Source organism: Danaus plexippus, chromosome 6 (genome assembly GCF_018135715.1).
Source record: "Danaus plexippus chromosome 6, MEX_DaPlex, whole genome shotgun sequence".
Lineage (NCBI taxonomy): Eukaryota > Metazoa > Arthropoda > Insecta > Lepidoptera > Nymphalidae > Danaus > Danaus plexippus.
Genome location: NC_083540.1, coordinates 8,463,741 through 8,491,702, shown reverse-complemented (window position 1 = coordinate 8,491,702; position 27,962 = coordinate 8,463,741). Strand labels below are relative to the sequence as shown.

The 27,962-nt window shown below is 33.0% G+C and overlaps 3 protein-coding genes across 7 annotated transcripts in view; 1 reads left to right on the top strand and 2 right to left on the bottom strand.

The window, feature by feature from the left end:
• Positions 1–121: 121 nt before the first annotated feature.
• On the bottom strand, positions 122–12,242 carry LOC116778362 (ras-related protein Rab6). Of its 2 annotated transcripts, none has more exons than XM_032672352.2 (6): positions 12,024–12,242; positions 11,620–11,678; positions 10,977–11,136; positions 5,160–5,365; positions 4,376–4,442; positions 122–1,785 (listed from the first exon to the last, which is right to left on the bottom strand). In XM_032672352.2, the coding sequence occupies exons 1-6, from the start codon at positions 12,091–12,093 to the stop codon at positions 1,715–1,717; spliced, it is 633 nt and encodes a 210-aa protein (XP_032528243.2). In that variant the 5' UTR covers positions 12,094–12,242; the 3' UTR covers positions 122–1,714. The 2 variants fall into 2 exon arrangements, with proteins under 2 accessions (XP_032528243.2, XP_032528253.2); XM_032672362.2 differs by lacking the exon at positions 122–1,785 and adding an exon at positions 2,151–3,511 and having other exon boundaries at positions 12,024–12,241.
• A 3,343-nt stretch (positions 12,243–15,585) lies between these two features.
• LOC116779106 (protein FAM8A1) lies at positions 15,586–17,395 on the bottom strand. Of its 2 annotated transcripts, none has more exons than XM_061529882.1 (4): positions 16,969–17,395; positions 16,729–16,885; positions 16,468–16,594; positions 15,586–16,292 (listed from the first exon to the last, which is right to left on the bottom strand). In XM_061529882.1, exons 1-4 carry the CDS (start codon positions 17,294–17,296, stop codon positions 15,969–15,971), a joined length of 936 nt encoding a protein of 311 aa, XP_061385866.1. In that variant the 5' UTR covers positions 17,297–17,395; the 3' UTR covers positions 15,586–15,968. The 2 variants fall into 2 exon arrangements, with proteins under 2 accessions (XP_061385866.1, XP_032529170.1); XM_032673279.2 differs by having other exon boundaries at positions 16,729–16,867; positions 16,969–17,392.
• Positions 17,396–17,636: 241 nt separating this feature from the next.
• Positions 17,637–27,962, top strand: part of LOC116777519 (beta-arrestin-1) — a 52,659-nt gene continuing 42,333 nt past the window's right edge. For all 3 annotated transcript variants that reach the window (XM_032671139.2, XM_032671125.2, XM_032671133.2), the window contains exon 1: positions 17,637–17,982. The gene's annotated coding sequence lies outside the window, so the exon portion shown is untranslated. The remainder of the gene's footprint in view (positions 17,983–27,962) is intronic.

Here is a 27,962-nt window from a genome sequence, read left to right as displayed (position 1 = left end):
ATGTTTTAAAAATATTAGTTCTCTCACAGACGGAGATAATTTATTTATATTCACTATAAAGTATCTATTGGATATAAAATAATAATTAAGGTAAAATTAAATAATAAATAAAACACACAAATTGTATTTAAAATGCATTTATTATTCGGAATATTATGCTAAGTTCATATTATAATAAAACAATGTTTCTATTGACGAAGCTAAAGCACATTGCACACGTACGAACGAAATTTATATATGAATATTTGAATGCATATAAAACACTATAAAATTCAAATTCGTTTCACATGAACAAATGCATCTACTGAATTATTATTACAATGTAAAAAATAATCTTATTACAAACCGTTAGGGCAGTGGCTTATTGTGAATGAAAAGAGTATCTATGAGGCCTACTCGCGCGTCCTAACGCCGACCCACTTATATAGAAACTACAGAGTCAAAACACTTATCGTGCTTCCACTAGAAACTATAGAAGAAATGCCAAATTCTTATATCGCTGCCGGATCAAGCGACCAGCTCCCGTATAATTTCCTTTCACGACCCTCCGTCCGCTATCGGTTTACTTATTTGAATAAACAGCTTTCAGCAGACGTTATTACGCTTATAGTTAGACGTTTTTGTGCCATCAAGTCTATATACATACCTAGTTTACGGTGAGCGAAGACGTAAATATTATCTTATTGCTCGGGACCGTTAGCAAATTATACTGTAGCTGTCGGGTGAATCCGGCCCTAGTCTATATTAGCCTTGGATCGTCAGCAGAGCCACGTGTTGAAACTCGCAAGCATTCCGATAAATTCAACAAACTATGTACAAATGAACCGTCTTCATATCGCTTGTTGGTCTTGGAAGCGAAGTGGTTTTATAATTACAAAAAATAAATAAATTCATGTCAGTCGCTCAAACAAGCATTCAGCTCATCCTTTTCAACTTCTTATAAATACCAATTGCCTTACGATACCTCGTCCTCCATACATTACTTCCGATTAACGTTTCATAAAAATAATATATTTCACTAAATAAATTAACATAATACTCAATAAATCACGAAAAGAAATTAAAATCTTACATAAAATTTTAGGTATTCGTCTCGAGCGTCAAAGGCACGTTTATGGATACAGCCGAAACAAAAATATATCACCGACACGGAATAATCGATAATAATCGATAATCATTCACCTAACACGTAAAGAAAGCGGAACAACACTTATACTTACAGCCTCCGTGTGAGGTCGAGGCGGAAAACAATTCAAAATGAAACGAGTCCAACAAAAGTATACTCCATGGTCCATCCCCCGAGTCTCTGACAATCCGCATCTTAATAAAAACTAAGATACATCACACTAGAACGTATCTAACAAATTAAGTGTAGCGACATTCGACATTAGTGTCGAGCTGCGGACCCGGCCAGTGACGTCACCGTACACTCCACCACAAAACGGAATCAGTCATCACTAGTGAGCGCAGAACCGAATGCGCCTTTCGTCACGCAAGTGTATAGTCTCCGTGACGGGTCTACAGTGACCGGGTCCGCGAACAGTGAACTACATGAGAAGGCGAAACATTTACTTATATATTATATTATATAGTATCGTTGAATTGCTAGGCACGTAACGCGTAGCTCCGTCAAGCGGTGCGGGGAGGGAGTGTCGGGGGGAGCGGGGATACCTGTGAGGGGGGGGGGGGGAACGATGAGAGTGAGCACGGCCCTTCAGCACACGCAGCCGCTCTCGTTGCCCTCCTGCTCGCCACCCATCGGCGACTGAGTCTGAAGGTCCACAGCTAATACAGTGAGTTAAGAAGATTATTTATGGGATTGATATTAATATTATAAATTGATTATTATTTATATACATGTATGACATACAAAATCTAGTGGCACGTGAGGTGTGCCCGGATACCCTTTTAATTATTATACTATAAAATTATATGACATATGTATATAACGACAAAAAGAAACTCCTTACGAGGCTTAGAAAGGTTAGAAAAAGAAAAGAAAAAAATATAAACAAAAGGGATGAAAATCAAAAACATTTTATAATCTGTAACAAGAATAAAATTCTCCTCATAGACTTACCTTCCGAATAAATTTTAAACGTTAGTAAGAGTGCACAAAAAAAACGAAGGGCACAAAAATAATTAAAGACTTAGTGTTTTAATTTTTATTTAAAATATCAGCGTGAGATACAAATATTTACAAACGAGTCGACACCGCAGCCGAGACTGCGACTCAATGAGTAGTGCGCTGTCTGCTGAGGAAAACCCGACCTTAAGTGTTTAGAAACAGAATCACAATTGCACAAAATAACATATCAAGAGACGATTCCGCCTATCAAATTGCATAAGAATCTAAATAAAAATCTCATATTCATATAAATTAGTACAGCGTCAGACATTAAATTAATCCCATTAGAATATACATAAAAAATACTCTCTAATAAAAATATCGTTAACAAAAAAGGTAAAATAAAACATTGACAATAATTTTAAATAATTTGAATAATATAATCATATATATTTTTTTGTAAATCATTAAAAAAAAAAAGCTCAAATTGGAATGACAACTTCTTGGCCGTACAGAAAGCTTCGTATAACCTATGACGGAACATCACGCTGGTTACGTTAACACGTACGAATCATAAGAAAAGCTGTTCTTAAGCACTAAAGTAAATAAATAATACTAATGTACACGCTCGCGACGCCTCGGCCGCCTTCCAAGGGGTCGCCCGGAAGGACGAGTCGGAGGAGTCGGGGAGCGTCTATATACACATCAAAAAGACACATCTGAACGCTTGGCGTTACACAACGGACTGAGGCGAGCGTCGACACAAGGTTATGTTCTGGACTTCGAAATATTACAATTCAGTCTTCAATACTATATAAAACTTCGACAATTTAGCTAAATGATTTCCGAGCATTTAGAATTCCAATATAAAATAGAGCGGCACGAAATGTTGGATGGTCTTAAGGTAACACCTGTTTGTGCCGGATAGTTTTAAGCCAGAACGGCATTTTATAAATCTCCTAGATACTGTCGCCTCCAAGCCAATGCCGCGATGCATTTGAATTGAATCTCTAAAAACGGTTTCGATGAACTTACGACAAGCTCCGTGAATATAAAAGTTACGAGGATAAAATACAATCAATAATATTTCGGTGATATATCGAAGCGCACACAGACACACAAGCATGTGCGTACCGGAGCCTTTAATATGTACTACATTAGTTCAGAATATATGTCACACAACATTGGAACATCATGTTGAAGCATTAAGTGCTAGTTTTAATTGAATTATTATTGCCAAAGTTTAGAAATATTATGCCATATAGTTCCGGCATAAAATGTAGCGGCTCTATTACTGCCAGCTTCAGCGACTTGTTAACTTGACATAGCTCCTAAGGTTTACCACTCGCGGTGGCGGGTCATCGGCGGCTGGTCGTTAACAGGCGCAACTGTTCTCGGGCTCCTTGTTATCGCCGGGCGCCTGTCGGAGGATCACCTCATGCACTGAACATAACATTAAGGAAAATAAAAAGGCCACTAAAACTAAAGATAACAGTCATCGAGTACAGCATCCCAAAGATATGTGTAGGAAATAAGAAGAATTAAAAGATAACATCGAAAGATAAATCCACTTTAAAGAACTACACAAAATACCAACAGTCAAAGAAATATGTACTAACTCTCACATACAATACATCAACTATCTAGTGGTATCACTGAAAGTGATACAAGTATACAGCCATTATATATAAAGCCTCTTTAGAGAAATAATTTAATAAAGTATTTTAAGTATATGCTGGTTATATAAAAAAAAAGACATTCACCAAGCCTTTGAAGAAATACATGTAAAAAATCTATGAAATGGCACAAATGATAAATGTAATGGAGAAGCATGAAATTATATATATATATACAATCAATCTACTAGCAAGGTGTGTGCACAGATCAGGCGGGATGGACATACATACATATATGAGAATAGAATTAGTAGTATCAAGTTACTTACAAACACTAGCTCGTTATAACCACCACCACGACACCACATGTCACCACACGTCACCACTGTTACCGTCCGCCGTGACGTCACACACGCCGAACATGAACCCGAGCCCGATCAAGTGAACGTTAGTCGAACAACACAAGGTAAGGTCCGCACACACACAAACAAACGATCTGATAGCGGATACATATACATACATGTAGTGATGGTGAGTCGGTGTGCGTGTGTCGCGTGTGTGAGAGTGAGTATGGATGTGTGCGTTACACTGTCTGATCGATATATGAATGTTCTGTTTCATATCCCTCAGACGGTACGCCCGGATGTGTGGTGAGTGATAAGTGGTAGGTGGTATGTCGTATAAAGGATACTGTCTTCAGGCGGCTTGCTCTCCGCGGAGTCCATGCCGGGCAGAGCTGCTGCGACGCGTCTGAACAGCTGAAACGTAAAATAATAGAATCATTATAATATATAAATATTGAAAAACACAACAAGGATAGAACTAAAATATTACGTCTTCTATAATAGAAGATAAAAAATTTCTTAAACGACCCTTTCATTTACCAGTACATGTGGTATTAAAACTATTTAAATAAATATGACCTATCAAAGGATGTATTAGTTTAGTATTTGTCAAACGCGGTATAATTTTTAAGTTAATGAACATAAATATTTTTTCTTTGTCCGTTCTATTTTAAGACAGTTTAATCGTGAGATAGTGATTCATGCGTATAGTGAAACATAATGGCGGAATGACGACTCCGTGTGCGCTAACACGATAACAACTATATAAAGATATGATCGTGATAAAACATACATATTCATTAATGGTTTTAACATACGAGAATTTCCAAATATTATACCAAAAAAAATAAATTTTTTTTAGAACATATTTAAATAATCGCGTTTTTTTAAATATTTTTCAAGAATTTTCTTTAACTAACCAGCAACCGTGATCGCGGGAAGATAAGATGAAAGAGGCTATCAGTAAGCTTTTTTTTGGTCGTCATTAACAATAAGAAAAACGCGAGTTATTTCAGAAAAATGTAGTCTTTCATAAAGAATGTGACAATATTTAAATGTTTGTTTGTTTTCACACCGTGACCTTTTCTAGCTGCGTAACTTTGTTGACATGTGTGTATGTGTGTATGTTACCTGCTTCACGTTGTATCCCGCCTTGGCGCTGGTCTCTATGAACATGACGTTCAGCTCCTTAGCCTTCCTGTCTCCGTCCTCGGTGGAGACCTGCCTCTTGTCCGAGAGGTCCGTCTTGTTGCCGACCAGCATGATGATGACGTCTGACCCACGCTCAGTACGTACGTCATCGATCCATTTGGAGGTCTGATGGAATGAGTTCGCGTCTGGAATACGGGAAGATTTTCAATATCATAAAAAGTACCACACACACCTTGCGTAATACTCATATGTGGCTATTAGATTCTCTTATAATGAGATACTTTGCTATACATTATAAGTTATTATACGATATTCACAAGATGTCATTGACATTGAGATTTATATTTGTCTGTTTGAATTAATAAATGTGATTGATCAATAAACAAAATCAGGAACTATCGTCACACATAGGACTTTCAAATAACATAATCATTTACAAAACTGCCTGGAAAACTAATGAAATTGTTAAAAGACATGAGAGTTCTGAGCACTTAGAAAGATATAATTAACTCAACACCGACAGTTTCAACGTTTCCAAATCGTCCACGACTGTAAACTATAGGGATATATAGATCTAATGATAAAGACTTTGAAATCTCGTATTAAAAAAACGGATTGGCGGTAGTCGTGTGATAAATCATTACACTACTAACGAAAGTGTCGATAATTCCTGTACTGAAATCAGCGGAACAATAAAAAAGAAATCGAAAGCGTTGCGACTTAGCACCGCTGTATGCATTCGAAATTTTGAAAGGGGACAAAAAATATAGTTTAAAAAGAGAAGTTACGTTCAGCAATGTCTTAAATAAAGACCATTAAGCCAGCGAAGAGTTCAACTATTTTTACGAGCAATTTATTTTATCGTCTTATCACAGACTCGGACGTAAGAATTATAATTTGTTTCAATTTTTTATGTCGTCTCGTAACAGACACATAAATCTCTGAGAACTGTGCAAGGAACATGAATTAATTTTCATTTTATGTAATACGATGTTTGGCTACGGAATGTGTGCTTGTAGAAAACTGTACGTCACACGTCTGTAGTCTCTGGACACTGTCTGGATCTAGTTTATAAATTAGTTATTTAATTCGGATCTCAAGGAGCGGCCGGTACTTCGGACAGGACAGGACTTGTTTATGAGATCATTGAGCTTACAGAACGGAACTGTACTGAGACGCTATACAAGTATTACGTGACGAAATGAAAAATAAAAATGTTCACTTGAAAATCCATTTTATTAGACACATTGACTGTTATGGAAGATAAAATAAAAGCAACGAAATTCTATATGATGGTAGATTATGTTTTATATATACTTAATAGAAAATCTCTTATAATTCTGTTTTAAATTTTAATAATATTTTTTTAATAATAATAATAATAGTGATGGTTGTATTAGTCCGGCGTCGTACAGCCTTCTTGATCCTCCCGGCTCGCCGGGGATTTTAGTTCAGACATATATCTTTTTGAAATAATGAGACGAGGCACAAGCCGAAATAACTTTCCTACTTTATTATTCTATACATTATATTTATTTATATAAACCTCTTTTATGGTTTTAAAGTAAAGTAAAATATAATTAAAGCGATGTGGATGTTGGATTGGTATAGGATAAATATTATTAAGAAGCATTTTTAGTTTGTGCCAATATTGGGTACTTTTGTTCAGATGTGAAAATTCTTTGACATAAAGTTAACCTAATGAGATCTAAGATTTTCGCGAGTTTTATTCATTTAAATGAAACTTTGTATAGTTTCATTCAATTTGTATGTAAGTATGGGAGTATGTAGTTTTTTACAAAAATAAATCCACGCGTAGTTTATCCGAAAAATATTAGTTTTTTAAATTAAAGTTAACCTATTTATCGATACGGTTGAATATAAAAGTGGAGTACAAGAAAGTTATAGATATGACTGCATAGTGTGCTTACGTTATTTAAAAGGAAAGTGACAATCGCGTTTAAAATTAAACACAAAAGACTTAGTTTAAACTTGAAAATCTTCCGGGACCTGGAGCCAAGCCCCGGAAAAAGACTTATGGCTAAAACCGAATGTTCCAATACGTAATTTAACCTCTGTACGCTTTTCGAATTAGCCTCAATAGATCCTGTGGGGTGGTTACAGACAAATATTTGAATGAGCGGGACGTATTCTAGCAAACATGTTTACGTCACTCATCTCGTTAATTTTAAACCTTATTACAACATCATAAAACACATTTTCCTCCCTCCAGAAGTAGATAGAAAGTGAATCGGTTTAATTAAAACTCAACGGCTTTAGATTCGGTCGTAAAATTTTATGAAACACGTTGCATTGTTATACATATATATATTTTTTCAGTATTACTGATCGCAATGCAACTGACTAGAGGATTAGTATTTATACCTATATTTATTCATAGTTATTTCCTTCAAAAATCGCAAATACAGACGAAATATATATATTTGATACGTAATATGATCAGCCTTCCAAGTAGAAGTCGTTGACCCCGATTTCGGAATTTCAGATGCATCGTGAAACCTGCACGATCTTTTGTCCGTTCGATATTCTGAGACGGATTGTGTAATCGAGACACCGAAGTATTCAATACGAGACATTGTTTTCGAAATTGTAAGTAATAATATAATGAAAAAAAAAAACTCCTTAAAAACTTATTAATTTTCTGTTCTGGTAATATTATTACTTCACAAATATTAATTAACACTTTTTTCATATAGCAGATTGGGGGATCTTTAAAATTTTAATAACATCAAATGTTAAGATAAAACATTTAATAAATGTGGCCGCTGTCGACTCAATTAAGCTACGTCCTCATTTCATCCCTCGTACTTATAACTGTAAATTTATCACTTAATAAATTTACCATAAAAAATTGTATGTATATGTTTTTTTATATAATGATCCCTTCTAAACACAACAAAACCTCTCTATTTGAATATAACCTCTTTCTATAAATCCTCTTTTCTAATATTAAACCATAAATCAGCTGTTATTTATATTTGAAAGCAGGATCGTAAATTCGTTATACGTCCGGTATACAGTAAAGTACATAAGATAACCGTAAAAGTATAGCAATAACTACGAGGTCGTCGCACACAGCCGGTCTATATCGAACCGTACTTGTCTCCGTAACACCGAGCACGTACGTACATGAGGTAACGTTATGCCAATGCATGGACGTATAATGTCCGTGCATGATAATGTCGCATAGCACAATATGCATATATGTTTGTAATGTTGAAGAACACGGTATGAAATCCTAAAGCTAATTTAATAAACAGTGCTTACTCTTTTAACAAAATAAATTGACCCAAAGCTCGACATTATCCATTATTGAGATCTAAGATTTTCGCGAGTTTTATTCATTTAAATGAAACTAGTATTATTCGGATGTACTACGCGGATTTTATTATTTAAAAACTACATAATCCCGACGTTTCGGTTACTTTGCAGCAACCGTGATCACCGGGATCCGGGATTATGTAGTTTTTAAATAATAAAATCCGCGTAGTGTATCCGAATAATACTAGTTTCATTTAAATTATCCATTATTGACAACCGATTTATAAACGATTATATATGTATGGATGGACGGATGTATAATTTTTTTACATCTTCCGCCACGAACTGAACGGTTTATGAGGGAACTTTACAGTCATGCAGCTCAGACATCTGGGCAACATATTAGTTGTAATTTATCCTGACATTCCATATATGTAGTTCAAAAGGGTATCTTTTGTATGAGATCATATAACACAGATTTATTGAACCCAATTCCAAAGTTCACGAGGGTGCAGTCGAAGCTTCTAGAAGGATGCAGAGGCTAACATAGCACTCTTTAGCTCTAGCCTCTAACATGAACGGCAAAGCCTCATAAGGCTTTAATATCACATGTGTATGACTCAGACAGGTTCATGTCACCGCTCGACGATGGTAACTCTGTCATATGTCAAACACGATTACGTCATGATACAAATTAATGAAGCATCTTATAGACGAATAAATAAAGTTCAAGTTTCTTTGTAAATATTCCGTATATAAACGTAGGCGTGAATTAATTCAACTGCTCTAGCCATTACTTAATATTGCACAGTTAATGCTTTATGTATAAAATTTAAAAGTATATTAAAAATTCTGAACCTAACAGGGAAGCCATAGACTAAAAAAACAGTAACATTACTTCAAAACTACCCTCACAAGTTCATATATAGTGTGAAACAGGTTTGACCTTTAGGCCTTCAACAAATAAATTTGTATTGACGTCATTTAATTCAATAGTATTAAACCTATCGTGTCATCAACTCAGACAGACATTTTGGAACATAAATACATATATATATAAAGACCTTGGATAAAGTTAATGTAAACAGACATTTACAATTTTCAATCATTTCTACCCCATGTGCTAATAAAATTATTAGATTAAATTAGATTTGTCTTCTGCAATATAACATATATACATACATATATTCCTTTACCCATACTAATAATTTAAAAAAAAATCTTGTCAAAATAATCTCAAAGCACTCTATCAGAGAAATACATGACATCATGACTTTTATGTTCACTGACATATGTATGTTAGCACCATAAAACTATACACAAACAATTTACATGTTTTTCATTCATCAATAGTATTAATAAAAAAACGACAAACTATAATACTTTCAGTGTATAGTTTGATGTCACAGACACATACTAAGGTTAATCGGTTAAGTTTTATGTAGGTAAAGTATAGGTATATAGTTCAAGTAATTGGGAATGACCTACTAACATTCATTCAAAGTCAGCGAACTGAAGAACGGGTTGAAGTAATAGATTAACCCACATAACGACAAGACCATAAGGTTATAGACCCAAATAACATTTTAAGATGTCATACAAATAGGTTTGAAGGCAAGTTGATTGCTTTATTCTGTCACACACAGAACTATAAAAAAAAGAAGATTATCAATTAATGACTGCATAATAAATAGTTAAGACAGTAATAATTTTAATGTTATATATTTAGTTTGGTTTCTGCATTGAATAAAGTAACTGGCGTCAGAACAGGAATGTTATAAAAAACGTCAATGAATGCACAAAAAAAATGTATCCGTTTAAAAATACGTAAAGCGTTTTGTTTCTATATTTTATAAACTTAAAATGAAAATGTGAAAATATTTTACATGTTATAGTTACATTATAGTTGAATAGTGGTCATTAGATTTGAATAATTTGTAAGAGAAAGTGATCTTTCAAACTGAATGGTATGTTAGTTATAAGATATGAATGTAGGAATGAATGAATGTATGTATGTATGAATGAATGAATGAATGAGTGAGTGAATGAATGAATAGTTACTTAGATATTACGAACCTTACAATTCAATGATTCATTATTTTGGCTATCTAATAATTATCCATAACAACTAGCGAATATTTAAAGTGACCTGAATAATAATCTAGATGTCCCTTGTGTTTTATAAGAGAGGAAATTTATGTATGTGTTACACACACACACACACACACACACATACACTCACATTAGTTATACATCATTAAAAACAAAATTTGGATCACTTTTTTCACTAACTTATAATGTTATAATAATATTACTGTGATCAAGAGATAGTAGTATAGAGATGTTAAAATATATATACAGGGCATAGCTCTTTCATAGAAGAAAGACCTAAACAATGTTGATGAAGTTATGAGTAATATTAGAAATAGTTTGTAGCAAAAGCCAAAAAATGTGTAGCTAATGCTACAAGTAAAGATAAGAAATCTGCTTTGAATGACAAAATAATATACTCACTAGTGATGTCATAGACCACGACTGCCACAGTCGAGTCTCTGATGTATGAGGGTATGAGGGAGCGGAAGCGTTCCTGCCCGGCCGTGTCCCAGAGTTGCAGACGAACCGTTCGGTCCTCCAAGTACATTGTCTTTGACAGGAAATCTATACCGATGGTCGCCTGCCACAGAAATTATACTTTAAATACACTAGATTCTAAAAATTTCACCTATCTGTGATGTATTAAAAAATTAATTGTTATTTAAAACCTTCAAGTGGCACAAATAAGCATTAGCTTTATGATAAATATCATATTATGATAGAACACTTATAAAATAAATCAATTATTAATGCTAATTATAACACATAAATTTATTCGAAGCCAATGTTTTTGTTGTTGCAAAACTATCTTTAAAAAAACTTAGAATATAGACACAATAACACATATTATGACATGAGTCATATTAAGGTTTACGAGCAAAAAGATATTTTGTTGAAGTTGATTGAAAGTGAAAAATATTTTAGGAAAAATTTACCAGATCTTTTGTGAAATTAACCAAATAAACCTAAAGATTGTTATATATATAAGTTATAAATATTAATAACATTAAATTATTGTTTGTGATTACAATTATTTAACTATTATTATTTAGAACTGTCTCACCTGGTAAGTGTTGTCAAAGCTGTCATACATGAATCTTGTGATCAAAGAAGTTTTTCCCACTGAAAAACATTTGTTACAGGTCAATCATCTGATTAATGCAATCACCTCGTAAATTGATTTTCGATAAAAGAGAACTAGTAACGGGAATACAGATCATACAATACCGTGAGAAATCTAAGACACGATAAAGTACTTAATTGCCTTTAGTAACCTACATCCAATATGCTGACCAATTAATAATTTATTGCAATAATCGAAATAAATGTTCAATTTATAAAGTTTCAACAAACCTTGGAACGAAGTAGGTCAGTTATTCTATGTCTAGATGTTCATGTACGTGTCGTTATATCAAAAACTGTGTATTAAAAATGTACGGCTACTTAGCCAATTTGACTTCTACTCACCGCTCTGTTCACCTAGGAACACCAGCTTAAATTTGCGCAAGGGGTTTCCGAATTCACCAGACGTAGACATATTGAAGTATTAATTAATTAGTACGCTAAACTATAATTTCACAGTAATTCTTATCACAGAAAACTACATGAACAATGACAGTTCGGGCCACTCCTGCGGCACACACGAGCGCAGCGCCGCCACGTTACGGCAGACTGACGGCGCTATGCAAAAGCCAACTCAGCAAAATACGAAAATTCTGAAGTATATATATTTTTAAATTAAAATTTATACTTTATTAGTTCAACAATATTTGTCAATATTTACAAAACCATTGTATAATGAAAATATAAAACCATTATATTTATTACCATCATCTGTTTCTGAACGGCATCTGTAAGTCATACCGATTAATATATAATCATTATCATGGCAGAAATAAAAAAAGTATGTATGTAGTTCTGAGTAAAGTAGCGATAGATTTTTATTGATTCCGTTAAATATGTGTAAAATTAAGAAAAGTCTTATTAATAAAAGTTATGAGTTTTATATAATTTACTCTGTTCTGACAGTAATGAAAGCCATAAAAAGGTTTTTCATGCTAAGTTCTTGTGTTGGCACAAAGATTTCTTTATCTTTGGAAATGTCTAGTGAAACAGCATTTCGTATAAAAATAGAATGCTTAGTATTAAAATTTAACTCATCAATTTTTTTTTTGTATGGATCATAATTTTTCAAAACATGCCATTTTTGTATTTTAATCATTATTATTTATTTTCAAATATTTGCAAAGATTATTACTATCTACCCCTACAATCAACAACTTTAACGTGAACCGATAGATCCAACATTTTAAAACTAATCTCGTCTTTAGTCCGTATTCATTTTTTAGCAAACAAAATATAAAAGTCTACCGGTTTAGTACATTACTGTGAATAAACGGTTTAATTATGATCTGGCAACAATATGCCAAAAAAACAATTTCTGTTCCAGTAGGTGAAGTTAATTATTTATTTATAAATAACTTTATATCCTAGAAATTCTAAATATTTTAAAGTTTTAAATAAATGTAGACAAACAAGATGAAAACATAGTAGTTGTGTAGGAATAACTCGGGCCTAGCGGAAACATAAAGTTTCGATTTAACACCAACTTACTACGCAATTGTTTTGGTATTTTGCACAATCGTCCTTTTAACCGATTTCAAAGAAGGAGGGTGTTTCTTAACTCGAAAACATAAACATTTATAAGTTTGGTCTAGGGTAATTCTGTCTATTACGAAACGGTTCTGATAATTATTTTTTGTTTCGAAAGTAGAAAGGAAATCAGGATTGGATAATGGCGTCCTAAAGATAACGAAGGAAACTTTAGTGAATCGCAGCTTATTCCAAGATCTGATAATAACACTGTCTTTTCTGTGTGGGTTTATCTGCTTAGTTCCCGACCTCTTAATTTCATATCTTCATATAAAATGACATCTAAATCTTTTAATTTTATTTCTGCTTAAACGTTTCAGTGTACCATTTCCCGTTTCAAGTACCCGTAGTGAGTAGCAGTAGTGAGTAGTACCAATCAATTGGCACCCACTTCAAAACTATAAAATTTTAATTCTATCGAAAGTGTCCCCATTACTAAGGACTTTGCGAAATTAGCATTTGATTGCAGGTCATTTCATATTGTAATAACAGTAGTCTGGTATGAATTTTTCACATTTTTCGGTTTGTGGGTAGAACCCGTGAAAAACTTTATATTTTTTTGCACCTAAATGTAAGAACTTACAAATGACTATCGCAGATGAACGATATGTACAAAAATAAAAGAGCACATTAAATTTATATTTAAACTGGATCTTAAACAAACAGAAGTTGTTGTTTATGAGATTCATACAATTTGTACGTGCATGAAGATAACGCCTTCAATGGAAGTAACGAAATGGCTGCTTTGATAATAGTGTTCAATATTTGGCAACAGTTCAGTGAGAAGTATCTTAAATCCTCTCGATTAATGAAGTCGAGCTTGTTATTTTGGTTGAACGCTGGCAACCGCTTTAATGTTTTATCCATTCCATACTATGAAGACGAAAAAGCCTTGTTATTGTGACTTGTAATTTAGATATCCCTTTTCGGAGCCAGAATTGCCGATTCCGTTTCAAGAATATAATTGGAGTTCTTTTATTATTATTTCAATCATCACAGAGGGAATGTAAATTTCCGAGATTTTTTTACATCTTATGGAACTGAAATCTAAAATAATAAAAAGTTCTTACTTGAAGAATCAAAATATTTCTTTCAGTTTATATTTCGAGAAATACTTTCTTGCTAAAGGTATTTTTCTTTTCACCAGTCTGAAAATGTAATGAACGTGACTTTCCTTAATATTGCTATTTATTTACTGATAATTGTCAGTGTAAAAAATTGTCTTCCGAATTGCTTTATTACTTTCATGGACATGAATGGATATTGATAAAGCGCGTCTTCTTAAAGTCCTATGTCCAAAAAAATACTTACCTTCCTACTCATGGAAATCTCTTCAAACTTAAAACTTACACAATATTAGATATACGACGAACTATGCGGTAGGTTTATTTTATTTCTACAATAAGTTTTTTTTAAATACTACAAAGAGTAATGCGAATCATCAAATTAAAGTTTGTTCATTATGAAACAGTTGATTGGCATTCCTTTAATTTTAAGTTAAGTTTAAAAAAAAAATTGGTTTATTTGAGTTTATCTATATCGGACACTTTTTTACATCTCATCGACTTCTGACCATTTTTCCCGTGTCCTTGTACGTCATCTTTAACTGGTAGGTGTCGGTATTGGTCGAAAAAAATACACTCCACTCTGTTAAATCCTTCCTACACTCCGTTTAAAATCTTATAAAAAGGTGCTGTGGTCACTTATTCATATTGAGACCATAGCAGACCACTTCGCTTACCACCTTTGGTGTGACAGGATGTAGCACACTTAAATAAATTCTTAATCAATGTATAGTCAAAAGTATTGCCGAGTGATTCAAATGTGACATATTTTGTGCTGTAAGCCTGTCACCTGTGACGTGTTGTGAAAAAAATTGAAATGTGCTTTTCAAAGATGGTGTTGCTTAACATGACTGCTGTCCGTTTTTGTTGAGTTGTTGACAGAAGTTTATAGCTTCATTATTTTCGAGAACTGATGTGAAGTCAACAGAGTGTAAGCCGCTGTAAACATCACAATGGCGAGGCTTTGATCAACCGAAAAAAATTAAAAATCATGTTTTTTCAAATTATAAATATTGACAAACAAAAGTGTTTTTAATTATTATCTTTGTATTTGGTCATAATGTAGGTATACTTTGCAGATACAAAATAACGAAAACCATTTGAAACAATGACAATAGCTTTTAAATGTTATTGAATTAAGACTTTTTGCGTAAACAACTCTTTTATCTCATGCAAATCAAGAGATCATTATGTTTAACCTAACCACAAAAGAAAATTTAATAATTAATGAATTTAATCCATATAAATCAATTTTATATAAGGTACTATTATTGTATATTATTTTAGTTTCGGGTTAAATAAATAGAAAATAATATATACCTAAATTTTATTATAGTAATTATTTACAGAGTAATAATTTGTAATATCACGAACCATAGTATCCACTACTTCACATTATGAAAGTACCCTAGACTCGCTAAGACCTATTCGTTAATATTTGGTATTGTTTTTAACATAAATAACATTGAAATTCATTGCTTTATTAAACACATACTTCGATTATCCTATTTCTAAATAAGTATGTAAAAAGTTTAAAACAGACTGTGTGTGGTGCTTACACCACATTTGAAAATGTTTTACAAATTTAACAGAATGTTATGGCAATCCAAATTAGATACATAATTTTTGTTTACCTGCTGTTATTGAGTTGAACTCGGTTTAACCCTACCCAGGATAACGGAACTATTATATATGGTTACGGTGCATGCCGCCTTGGTGGGAACATATTTTCTTCAACAACAAGAACGCCACATGCTAAGTCATAACCAGTACGATTGTGACGGAAAACAAACAGAATGAGGCATAGGGGAAATAAGAGGGTGATTAGGAAGTTCTTTATTAAGGAGCGCGTTAATGCTAGAAGGAAGCTTAAAGGTTTGCCAGGATGTAATAGAACTGTCTCGCGGGGTCTACCTTCCACTGGTATTATGGCAGAAGCGGTCACCACTCTCAGACCAAGAAGAGCTTTGCCAGGTGTAGCACCCCCCGTCCTCCCAACACTGCTACTTAAGCAGAAAGCCTGAAGAATTATTGTTAAATTTTTATTAGTATAAGTAACTTTCATTGATTTCATCTTAATAAATGAGTAGATTTATTATAAGCCAGAAAACATGAACAAAACTCATAAAAATAAGAAGATTCCTAGATATAAGAACTATAACATAACAATAAATAAAATATGTACATGTTCATACCTCGAATACGCAAACCAGGGCCCTATAAATGATTTCCAAGAAGAGGAGTTCCGTTGTGAGTTCCAAAGCATATTTGTAATCATCATAGGCTTCACTGAATTTGTAGAAATCAAATTTATCCAAGTCACTTAAAGAAAAGCGATTTTATTATTATAGAGAAGAATCGATTTATATAATGTGTCATCAATTTATATATTTCCAAGTGCTTTGTAAGTATATAATATAATATATAATTTAATGTTTACAGTGTGAAGTACTTACATTAACCCAAACAGGTCAACAGCAATACAGGTCACAATCAATTTAAGAATGAAGAGCAGCAAGAAATCAATAAACTCCGCAATCATCCTTTTATATAGCGGTGGTATCACATATTCATAGCCTCCATGTCTGGCTATAACTACAAATATTAAAAATTCTATTTGTCTTTCATATGACAATATAAAAAAGTACTTTGATAATATGATATGTAACAGTTAGTTTTATTCTATATATACATACTTTCAGCTGGTGAGAATGGTTCAGGTTGAGCTTGGTTGTCTCCGGGAGGACGAGCCTGAATTGGGACTTGGAATGGGAAGTTCTGACCATGAAATTGATAGTTATTATTTAATAGAGGAACATTTGTTGTATTGTTCTGGAGTCCTTGTAAAGTCATCATATAGTATGGGAAACATGTCGATATGTTTTGATACATCTGCGCTTGTTGAATCCATAGTCGCAAAGCCTGGAAGTAAGCTTCTCGTTCCGATGTTGCTGGGCGGTCGCCCTCCGACCTTTGTTCGCCCTCCGATCCTTCAGTATTTACCAATCTCTCCGTGTCCGACATAGTGTTTTTATACTACATATAACACAAAATTTCTTATTATTTATGTTAGGTACACGTCAGTTTTGTTATTTTGATGAATTAAAATTTATAGATTATCAAAAAAACAGATGTTAATTTGAACTTGACAGCTAATGTCACTTTTGAGTAAGCCCAATAAGAAATAATTCTGCATATCGGAAAGTAAAACATGAAATCAATGATTATATATAACTTTATATTTAAATTGGTTGTTTTGTATTTTTTTATCGTAGTTTGTTGCTATATTACTTTTATGCGAGAGAAAATATTTAACAATGGCAAGTTTTAACTTATAGGCAACAATGTTCAAATGTCAGATGAAATGATTACTCTTGTGTCATCTATTTACCGGATGCGTGCGCATATTCCTCGATTTTGTGGATAGTAAGCCGTGGTGTGGACATTGGTGTTAAAGCCATGAGATTGTTCATTTGAATTTAAATTGTATATACAAGCTGGTTTTTTATTCGTTTGCGATTATTAGTGTTGCGCTCTTCAATTTTTTTCGTGTGTGTGTTTAATTGTACGTTTAGTTCACCTTTAACAACGAACAGTTGTAGCTGAATCAATCGCTATTTATTGTATTTTTGACCAGTGCAATGCGATGTGCTGGACGAGAGACAGTTAAAGTAAAATAAAAAGAAGCAGACCCTTTTCTTGGACGGGCAGTAAGTATTTTACTGCTCCTTAAATAATTATATTCAACTGCGTAGATACTTATCATATTTAAGACTGTCTTATACTTTTGGTTATACTTTATTTTATAAAATAATGTTTAAAACTTAATTATTTCACTTGTAATGATTAAAACACGAAGAGCTATAATCATTTATCTATCACGTATAGTAGATATCAATCTTTTGAAATACCACTGTAAATACGCTTGACATATCCTGATAGCCTTGAAAGTAGTTTTTGCTTCAACATACAACTAGGTCACTGTACCCTCTAGTCGGTACTCAGTATTTCATATCTATTTATTTGTTACCAATATTATCTTGTAAGCTCTTTCATATAATATCTTTTTTTTAGGAAACGGCTATCTGTGGAGAACTCTAAAGATTCTTATTTTAATATCCACGTTTGAGTTGTTTTGGTAAAATATAATTTGTCTTAAAGTTATATAACACGTGATGTTATCGTAATAACGGATTATTTATAGAAATATATCAATATTTAAATCAATTTCATTTTAATATCGGACCATCGTTATCTTCAATAACCATCTCAATATGATGTATGATATATTTTTTTAATCACTACATTTTTGAAATTTACTAGTAAAGGCAATATGTTGCTCTTATACGGTCAGCAAATTGCCTTACAGAAATTCTAAAAATAAAATTACTCTCAAAAGTGGTTTAATTTTAGTAATGATAAAAAAAAACATATTTTATACGTCTACGAACAGCTAAAGGCTCGAACAAAAGGAATCGAAAGAATTTAAATAAAGCAATGAATAAGAATACAAATCTGTCCAAGAATCATATGCTGCTATGTATTGTTCAAAGGAGTTGGCGCCGAATGTCCTGATTAATATGAACTGCGCATGCGGCGCGCCTGCATTACGCGCCACTTACTCACTGTCCTCTGACGTAAATTATAATAACTGATTACATTAGTATGCACCCAGCTACCCGGAGATCTTCACTTGATAGTCTCCACGTGCCACTCGAAAGTGTGATTGTATATTAATACTATAGGTAGGTATTGTTTTTCGCAGCACTAGCAACTTTGTTAGGCAATCAGACCGTCAGGTATTGTTTTATATTCCGCAATCAAATAAAAACGAGGTTTTAATGACAAATATTGCAAGCAAGAAGAAATCCTAGTACTGACGTCTGAGTGTTTATTAAAAAAAAATCGATGCACCCCTTGTATGAACCCTCGCGTCTCTTAATGACGACGCCCTTATTTCGAATGTATCACCCCACTACATACGTCTGACTACAAACCACTCAAGATGAAATGAAACGGTTCTATATAATTGTATTTAATTGATATTTAATGATACTCCGACCGGTATCTCTTGACCTGTTCTAAGATTACTATCAAATACCGCTTAGTCACAATCCGACATCCCATCGGATGTCTGATCGGTGACTCAGGATGTTATATGGTAATTTTATTTTTATTTCCTTCACAACAGGTTACGTATACGTCGGTTCATTTTTGATTGTAATACTGAGGTACGATTTGATATTTAAAAGCTGCGATTTTATAGTTATTTCTATGTTATCTATAGCAGTGATCATCTTTTGTCAATATAGCGAGTGTTTATTAAGTGAGAATAGTCTACTGATGTTCCATTGGTTGTTATTCTCGAAAGAACCTCTTTATTATAATATTTTTTTTACTAATATATAAGGGTTACCTTTTTGTATTGAATTGATCATATTTTTTTTTATTATAACAATTCATATTCACTTTCAATTTGAAAAGACGAATAAGATCTTTGAAATAGTCGAACACTTAAAATATCCTTGAATTTTGACAATGATTTCGTCTTAAAAAGGTTTTTTTTTGTTGTCATATTTACTATTAAATATTGGAGATATTAATAATCATAGTATATTAAAATTTCTATTGTGATGTTATTATTCAGATAAATAATACCTCGTATATGTATAATCTGATTATTATATTCAAGCAAACGTCTAAAAATTTCGAAGATTAGCTCTTACAATATTTGCGTGGTCGTTCCCTAAGTCTAATGTATACGATAGCAACTAATCTGTTACGCTTTATTTGGTTACGAGCCGCTGTCCCGCCAGCGGAATATGAATCTAATGATTACGTCGTATACGACTGGAATCCTCTACACGCCAGCAAGCAGTTGTTTGACATTGATTTAGTCTCATGGTTATGTACAATTACGTAATCGATACAGTATCCGGAGGGGAATAGATAATGACAGTAGAACTCAATAATGTGGTATAATTAGGCGTCAAGTAGTGCGTCACGCGTCACGACTCACGGCTCACGGCTCACGGATGGCCGGTGTCATGGAATAAACGATAAGATGGATGGAAGATCGCATCCGGAGATATTCTACGACTTTATTAGTTGAAAAAAGAACACTTATGCATTGATTTAGACGACTCGTTCGCTGTATCAATAAATAATGTCAAATTAATAAAACAATGTAACTATGACAAACAGGATTCCATATTTAAAATTTTCTTAATGAAATGTTATGCTAAAAGGAAAATTAACTTTTAGGTATTTTGCTTGAACTCATTTGAGTGAAACGCATTTATCATCAGCGAGATTGTGACTTGTTCTACGAGGACGAAACGCCCTCCGAGCTCTCCCACCCCACGAATAGCGACCTCTTTTGTGTTATGATTGCCCGGACGATGTCTGGAGGCGCAACAAGCTAATGTTTTTATCGCGTCTGATCCATCATTTACCTTATACAAACGGTTATCGTTCTTCAATTACCCTGAATCGAGCCTCGTCAAGGAGATGGATACCAAAATAAACAAAAACAATTCGTATGTTTATATCATTAAAGTTCATTTGTTAATATCTGCTTTGATCTCAGCCCGATTTGACGTAAACTTATATAATTTATTGCTTCGATTTCGTACCAGGAGCTACTCCAGGACAATGGATGTTGATGAATTAGAAAAGTGATAGATTGCTTGAATTCACTCGGTTCCTAAGTGAGATAAACAGTTACGTATAATTTAGTTAAAATTAAATATATAACAATAATAGGTACAAGCTCGATCACTTTTATCATTTATCGCCTACACGAGCCACGATGTTTATTCAGACGGCACTAAATATTTGTTTAAATTATTTATATCTACGGAATTATGTCTATTATCGTATGTTTTTTCTGGCCAAGTTCTTAATTATGTTTTTATTGTCGTATATTATTTTTTATTATATATTAAATATACGATATATCTACTCTGATATCGGAACGATTTAAGCGTATCGGATGGTACTAACTAGTTGTCGGAGATGACAGTGTGGGTAACATCATGTTGCTATTCAAGGGACGTGTGAGCTCAAACGTTGATTTCCGCTTGTTCTGTTAGCTTCCATCTGACTGACGAGTCACGTTACACTGTATCGGATATGTACTATAATGTAAACTTTACGCGGAACGCATCTCACGTGAAACGGTTACGGAACGTAGTTCTAACGTAAACTGTCTCTGTATAAATAGAATACTTGGACGTGGAATGCGCTCCCAACCGAAAACAGATAAGCGATGCCTGTGAGCACGTCCGCGTCGTGACGTCACCACGAACAATTCAAATACACGTTTTAATGTTTTCTTTGAACGGTTTGATGTTTCAATGTTAACATGCGTGATGACGCGGGCCTAAACGAAGGGGTAATAATAATCATTATACAATAAGGAGAATGTTTAACTGACGTTTTAGAATAATTTTTGTGGGTAGTTTGATTTTTTCATGGTAATAGAATTCCGTTGTAATTGATACCCCCAGTATATACTATCTTATGTGTCTCTCAAGTTAGTTTCATACAACGTAATTTACGTATTAATTATCCGTATGAGCTCACTGGCTGTTCACTCGTGTGAAAACTGATCACTTACTCATTATATTTGAGAAGTATTTTATCTCAGCTAACTATAAAATCCTTCTGCGTATTTAATAAGCAAACTAAGAGACAGGAAATAAGTTTAAAAGAATCTACGGTAGTATTTAATATTGACTTGGTTTTATATATACTTATGTCTCGGGCTAATTCCATATAATTTTGTATTAAAGTGAAAAGTAAATAAATCCAAGACATATAAAGTCGAGAACAAATATTTTGTACAGAAGATATTGTACAAAAAAAAGATATGCTTTCAATCTTTGAAGATATGCTTTCAAACAGATGTGGGTTGTTTAATAAATCGACGGCTATTTTAGTAACATTAGTACCTACCAAAACAAGAATTTTAATTGTTCTTATACTAACTACGCACGTCAATGGTGGTTAAACTTTTTCCCCATCATTGTTAAATTACCACATCATTAGTTAAATGTAATGACATGTTAATTATGTTTCATAAGTAAAAATTGTTTAAATTATTTTAACTGTTTAAGATCACAGGCTCTATTCGTACTACGATTTTTGTATAACGTACTAATTTAACATATATTAAATTTTTTTAATTTATAAACATACGATAATATGTCGGTATGCGAATGGATAACTTGAAACTGTATGTTTTTAGTTTTAACGAAACTCGTAGTAAGTGAATTGAAATGTATTCTTCAAACGTATTAGTATATTATCGCGACATTTGTTCCTGAATGAAGTTCCCCTCTCATACTTTGTCAAGAAGATATCAAAACTTACTCACTCGTTACGGGCTTATAGTCACTGTCGGCTGTTGCGAGAAATAACATGTATTATGATTTAGCCTGTTAGGTTGCAGATGAACAATTGATGATCTTCGTCGGTTACTGGTGTATTAAGAAAGATTTTATATGTGCAAGAAAAATGGGTCACTTAATAAGTAGCGACGTTTAAATATTTGCTTTTTAAAAAATATATTTAAGAAATAATAATTAGAAAAGGCAAGTTTTGTTTCAGACCATCTTGTAGTTTTGTCGTGATTGTCATTCAACTGCACATTTTGTATCTTTGTATTTACTTATTATTTGTAAAGCTATTATAGATATTTAAAAATACATCATTCATGTTGTTTATAAAATTTAAATAATTTTTGTTTATAAATCTTTTATCTTTTGAATATCATTTTCAGTTCGTTAGTTGTGTCTAGAAAAATAGATTGGTTTCTAAATTATCGGCTAGGAATCCAAAACGGATATGTTATTTGTATGCAAATTATAATTTGTAAATTTTGTCTTATTTCATACTATTTTTTTTTTTTCAAAATGAAAAGATAGTCATAAATATAATTACATGTTCCTTACGTAATTCAGCCGGAAATTGGGCAATGAAATTGTATAGCTTTACCTCTTATACAAAGTCCTGGGAGGATTTTTATTAAATTTAACCTGTGTGGGACGCAGGACAGTTTTGTGTAAATACATGTAAACTTATGGTCTCACAGTTTAACACCGTGGCCTGACGCAAGCCGTTCTCAGATAAAATGGACCATTGAGGCTATCAGTATAAAATAAATATGGCACATTTCCTGGACAAATTGGTAGCTGTTATTTTCGTGTGGTCTCAATAAACTCACGCGTTAAAGGGTTAAATATGATCAACCATTCAGATCGTCTCGTAAAGAATAGTTCTTCAGTTTTTAATGGCTTTTTTTATATTTACTTTGAAAATGCCAGCATTAAAATTATTTTAAGATTATTAAGCTGATGGATGAGAAGGATTTATAAATAATTTATGGGTCATTTAAGAGCTGTTTGATATATTCGAATAAATCTTTAAAGGCTACGATTTGATGGTATAGTCTGTAGGGCACATTCCATTCCAACATGATCTCTGGCAGGGATGTGTGACGTCACAGAATGTCATATATATTTCTTGTTTAGTGGAATATTTTGCTATAAATCATTCTTTTTCTCGACGATTGATCGCCGGCAACGTTAAGATGAATTGTTACATGTTTCAAAGCGTACAACATTTCATGAATATATATTAATTCATATCAACAAATCCGTGTTTGATACATGTTTCAAAATTTATATTAATAGCCAACGGTTTGTACGGTCGACGACACGAATGGAAATACATGTTACGCTGTATGGAATAATTATTATATTTAATTATATTAGGTAGAGTATTGCTGTAAAAAACTAGAGCGATCCTTATGTAGCAAGTCCACCGGCGCTAATTAATTATCATTATTTTGAAGTCTGATTATCCCTTAAAGAGAGTTGGGGTCACAACTCCTTAGACCATAAATCTTGTCTTCTATATCGTTTATGTGCCTTTCGATGAAAGATAACAAAGTATGTAGTATGATAGGTTCTGGTATTGATGTAATGTTCAGTCTTCCTTAACTGGTACCCCTGAACTAGACTAGACTGTTATAATATATATGTAGATGGCTTATGTTCTACCAGTTGATTCATCGTTGTAGGGTCTGAACTAATCCAAAGTATTTTAGTTTCAGTTTCAGATATAAAGAAATTCATTCTCACTATATTAGTAGTTGATTTTAAAATGATTTCCAATTTTTTTTGTCAAATTGATTATTGCTGTGAGCTCTATTGGGTTTGACAGTGTTACCGGGGAAGGTTGGTGGTCCGATGGGACGTGCCCTTGAAATATATGCTTGAAAGATCCGGGTTTAGATCCGTTATAAGGGTGCCTCTATGAAGTATGAGGGCAAACCTCGGCTTAAGTCGTTGTTGATGGCAGGATGGCATAAGGGATGTGGCAGCATGACGTCCTCGGGCGGCAGAACGTCAGAGCGAGTTGTACGAAGTAGAACCTCTTTTTGAGAAGGCGGTATATGTGTGTGTGTTTTGTTGTGATGTGTTGAAGGGTTATTAATTTCTGTATTTCCAGCGGTTATTTTGCCGTCAAAGTCTAACAGGACGTGAAACAGGAGTTGGGGCACAGGGGTTAATCGGCTGCTTTGACGTTAAACGGGTCTTAAAGGTTTTTTATACATCGATTATCTCTCAAAAACCTATAGCTATAAATAAAGCAATTAGCAGAGATTTCGTTAAACATTACTTCTTTATTTCGAAAATCGATTAAAAATTAACACTGTCTCGTTAGGGCGAGGGGTTACACCAAATTTTAAATGTCACAAGCAACCAACAATGCAGTAAGCATTTATTTCTTTGCATTGTAAACTTACGGGCTTCCTTCTACATAATTTGAAAATTTTATTTCTTATTTATGATTCGCGTTCATCTAAAAAAATATGCTTAATTGCTTAATAACTGGAAAGAAAAATTACTATAAAAAGTATAAAATTAAAGATCTAAGTTCTGTGAAGGCTAGAAAGAATATAATTTAAAAACGAGTCTTCTATATAGATCAGCCTCTGCTGATTGTAAAGTGTGACACCTTCGTTGTAAGATTAATTTCAAAGGAAACGCCAACCGATACTTCCCCATCCCTAACTAACTGACTCGTAACAGATTACAACCCGGTTATAACGAGGTTAGTACGTACACTAACTTTATATGGAACTACGCTAACTTGTGTAGCGAGACCATTGAAAACTTTTTGGCAGATATTACCACGTTCTGTGTCGATCAGATAATGCGCTATAATATTTTTATCTTCCACTCACTAACTGTATTATCACTTATTTACTTGTTATTCGTCTTAAGTTTTTTAATTAAGTGTTATTAAAAGTGTGAATTGGATTTATTAGTAATATATTTTGAGGGTATCTTACAACGCTCATCATTTCAATGTGAACTTAGCAATTCTAGTCTTAAAAATGACAAACATTAAGTACAGCGGTAGTATCCAGAGGCGTCCTCTAAATAGAATGGTGACATCTTTATAAATACATTTGTTTTGTTAATCACTATGCATATTAGATATAGCAAATTTATCCCTGGATTTTGTTATCAGCATACTAGCAGAGTTTCATAAAAATTAATTTAAAACTAGCACAGTTCTATGTTCTTTTTTATTTAAGATATTATGGTATTGTATAATGTCTCCGTTACATTCGATTATCACATCAACGAATGCCCTATTCCATATCAGCCTGACAGCGTTGATAGCTCGAAAGCAAATTATCGAAGATCAACATGTTTCACGCCGGCATGACTCCAGTGGGATGCCTGCATGTTGCATTGCGATGATTTTCGTTACCAAAAACATTTGCCTTGATATAAAATTATAAATAAATATAACAATCTATGTTTTGTATGTAATAAGGTTTCGTGAAACATTTCGTAGTACCCACTCAATGAAGACTTGAACTCTGTATACTGTAATTAGTTTATACCTTTTTTATTTTACAATAGCTGGTAAAGTTTAATCCTTATGTGACTGAGTTCATTTCATGAAATCCACCTATATGTTCCCCATAACAAATTCTAACAGGAATAAATTTAGCGAAGATCCCTCCAACCTTATCGATCGGTAAGGAGGGTGGCAATTTACAAATGTTGTTTACATTTTTTTTTGCCTCGTGTAATTTAACACGACATTGACGAAAAACGATTTATACGTTCCTTATAAGTCATTGGGTCGGAGTCGTGTGTGAAAATGTAAATATTTGAGTCGGGAACTAAGCTCGCCATCGTGAATGCTTAACTAGTTGGTTCGAATCTTTATTTAATGGTAATCTGCTGATCGGGGGGACAATGGTTGTTTTACGAAACTCGTTTGCTGTCAGACACCTTACATGCTAAACTTGCCTTTGTATCTTTGTTATCATAAGTTTATTTGGTTGAATCATTAGTGATCAGTCTGGAGGTGAACAGAAACGCTTTCCCGATGTAACTTACGCTTATAACTAGAAGTATTTAGTATATGCGACTTCATGTTTTTTTTTGTATCACAATAAATTCTGTACTCATTCTGTCATAATTCCATTACTTCAACAGATTGTAAAAATACCTTTTGATTATTCATTTATTTAAACAGTTTTCACTACATATATAGATGTTGTGTTAATTAAAACTTATTTTTTGTGTCATAGTAGTGAGATCGTATACGTATTTATATATAAGATGGTTGAATTTTGTAGTCAACACTGCGTAACAGGAGCTGAATACCTGAGGTGTCAGTACACGTAAGATGCCACACGTTTCCAACTGACCGTTTTATTATTCAGTGGACATTTGCATTTAGATTTCTGTAGGTGATTTAGATTTAACTATTTAAGCTTTGATCTGCTTCCCTATTTTATTTTATTTTATATTTGTATAAACACTTTGTTGAGTTATAATGAATAAAATCGGTTTATTATCTTGTGTCTAAGTTCATGTATTAAATATTTGTACAATCGTGAAGTGTGTTGGCTTTATAATATTCTAAAAATCGATTTTACTACTGTTTGAATGTTTCAAATAGTGTGCTATGGCTAGAATTGATCCGAAGGTCGTCCAAGGTCCTGACTTGATAATTAAACAGGTCTAAATTTTTATAGTGTGAAATATTTATATAATACATAAAAGAAATAGATAACAGTCGTAAAACAACTTCTTAATAATAATAATTACCGAGTCTACAAGTTTTATTTACAAGCTATTTTAATTTATAATTGTTTTTTTGGCAGACAGAGTTTTTGAAGGTTGCGGTTGATATGTTTGTAAATTGTAATTAAAAACAACGTGTAAATCTTTGTTATCTGCGGCGTGTTTATAAAGGCAGTTACACATCATCCATAAATGTCAATGAATATAAACCATTAGGATCAAAGCTTTGTGTCTTTGTTCCATTTCTTATTCCTATAAATTATTTGTTACGATCGTGTTTAAATGCTTCATTGTTGTCGTAAAGCGAACTTTCAAATAGAATTTTCTAAGAAGGTTTCCGTGTTGGCTAAGAATTTGTTTTTTGGTGCAACCTTCTTTTCTATTTGTCAGCGTCTTTGAATGTATCTTTTTTGGCGTCTTTTGTTAAGAAATCTTTGATTTTTTTTTCGTCAACTGTCCGTTTAACATAAATAAATGTACATATATGGTATTTTTTGGTGTGACGTGTCTTTGCTAGTTTCAGATATACTGAATTCAAGTAATCAGTAAATGTTTTTTTAATG

Coding starts and splice junctions, on each gene's coding strand:
- LOC116779106 (XM_061529882.1), bottom strand. CDS start 17,296: ATGTCGGACACGGAGAGATTGGTAAATACTGAAGGATCGGAGGGCGAA. Junction 16,886..16,968: donor ACCATTCTCACCAGCTGAAA/GTATGTATATAT, acceptor AAAGACAAATAG/AATTTTTAATATTTGTAGTT. Junction 16,293..16,467: donor CCCTGGTTTGCGTATTCGAG/GTATGAACATGT, acceptor ATAATTCTTCAG/GCTTTCTGCTTAAGTAGCAG.
- LOC116778362 (XM_032672352.2), bottom strand. CDS start 12,093: ATGTCTACGTCTGGTGAATTCGGAAACCCCTTGCGCAAATTTAAGCTG. Junction 11,137..11,619: donor GCTTTGACAACACTTACCAG/GTGAGACAGTTC, acceptor TTTCTGTGGCAG/GCGACCATCGGTATAGATTT. Junction 1,786..4,375: donor GAGCAAGCCGCCTGAAGACA/GTATCCTTTATA, acceptor TCACTGTATTAG/CTGTGGACCTTCAGACTCAG.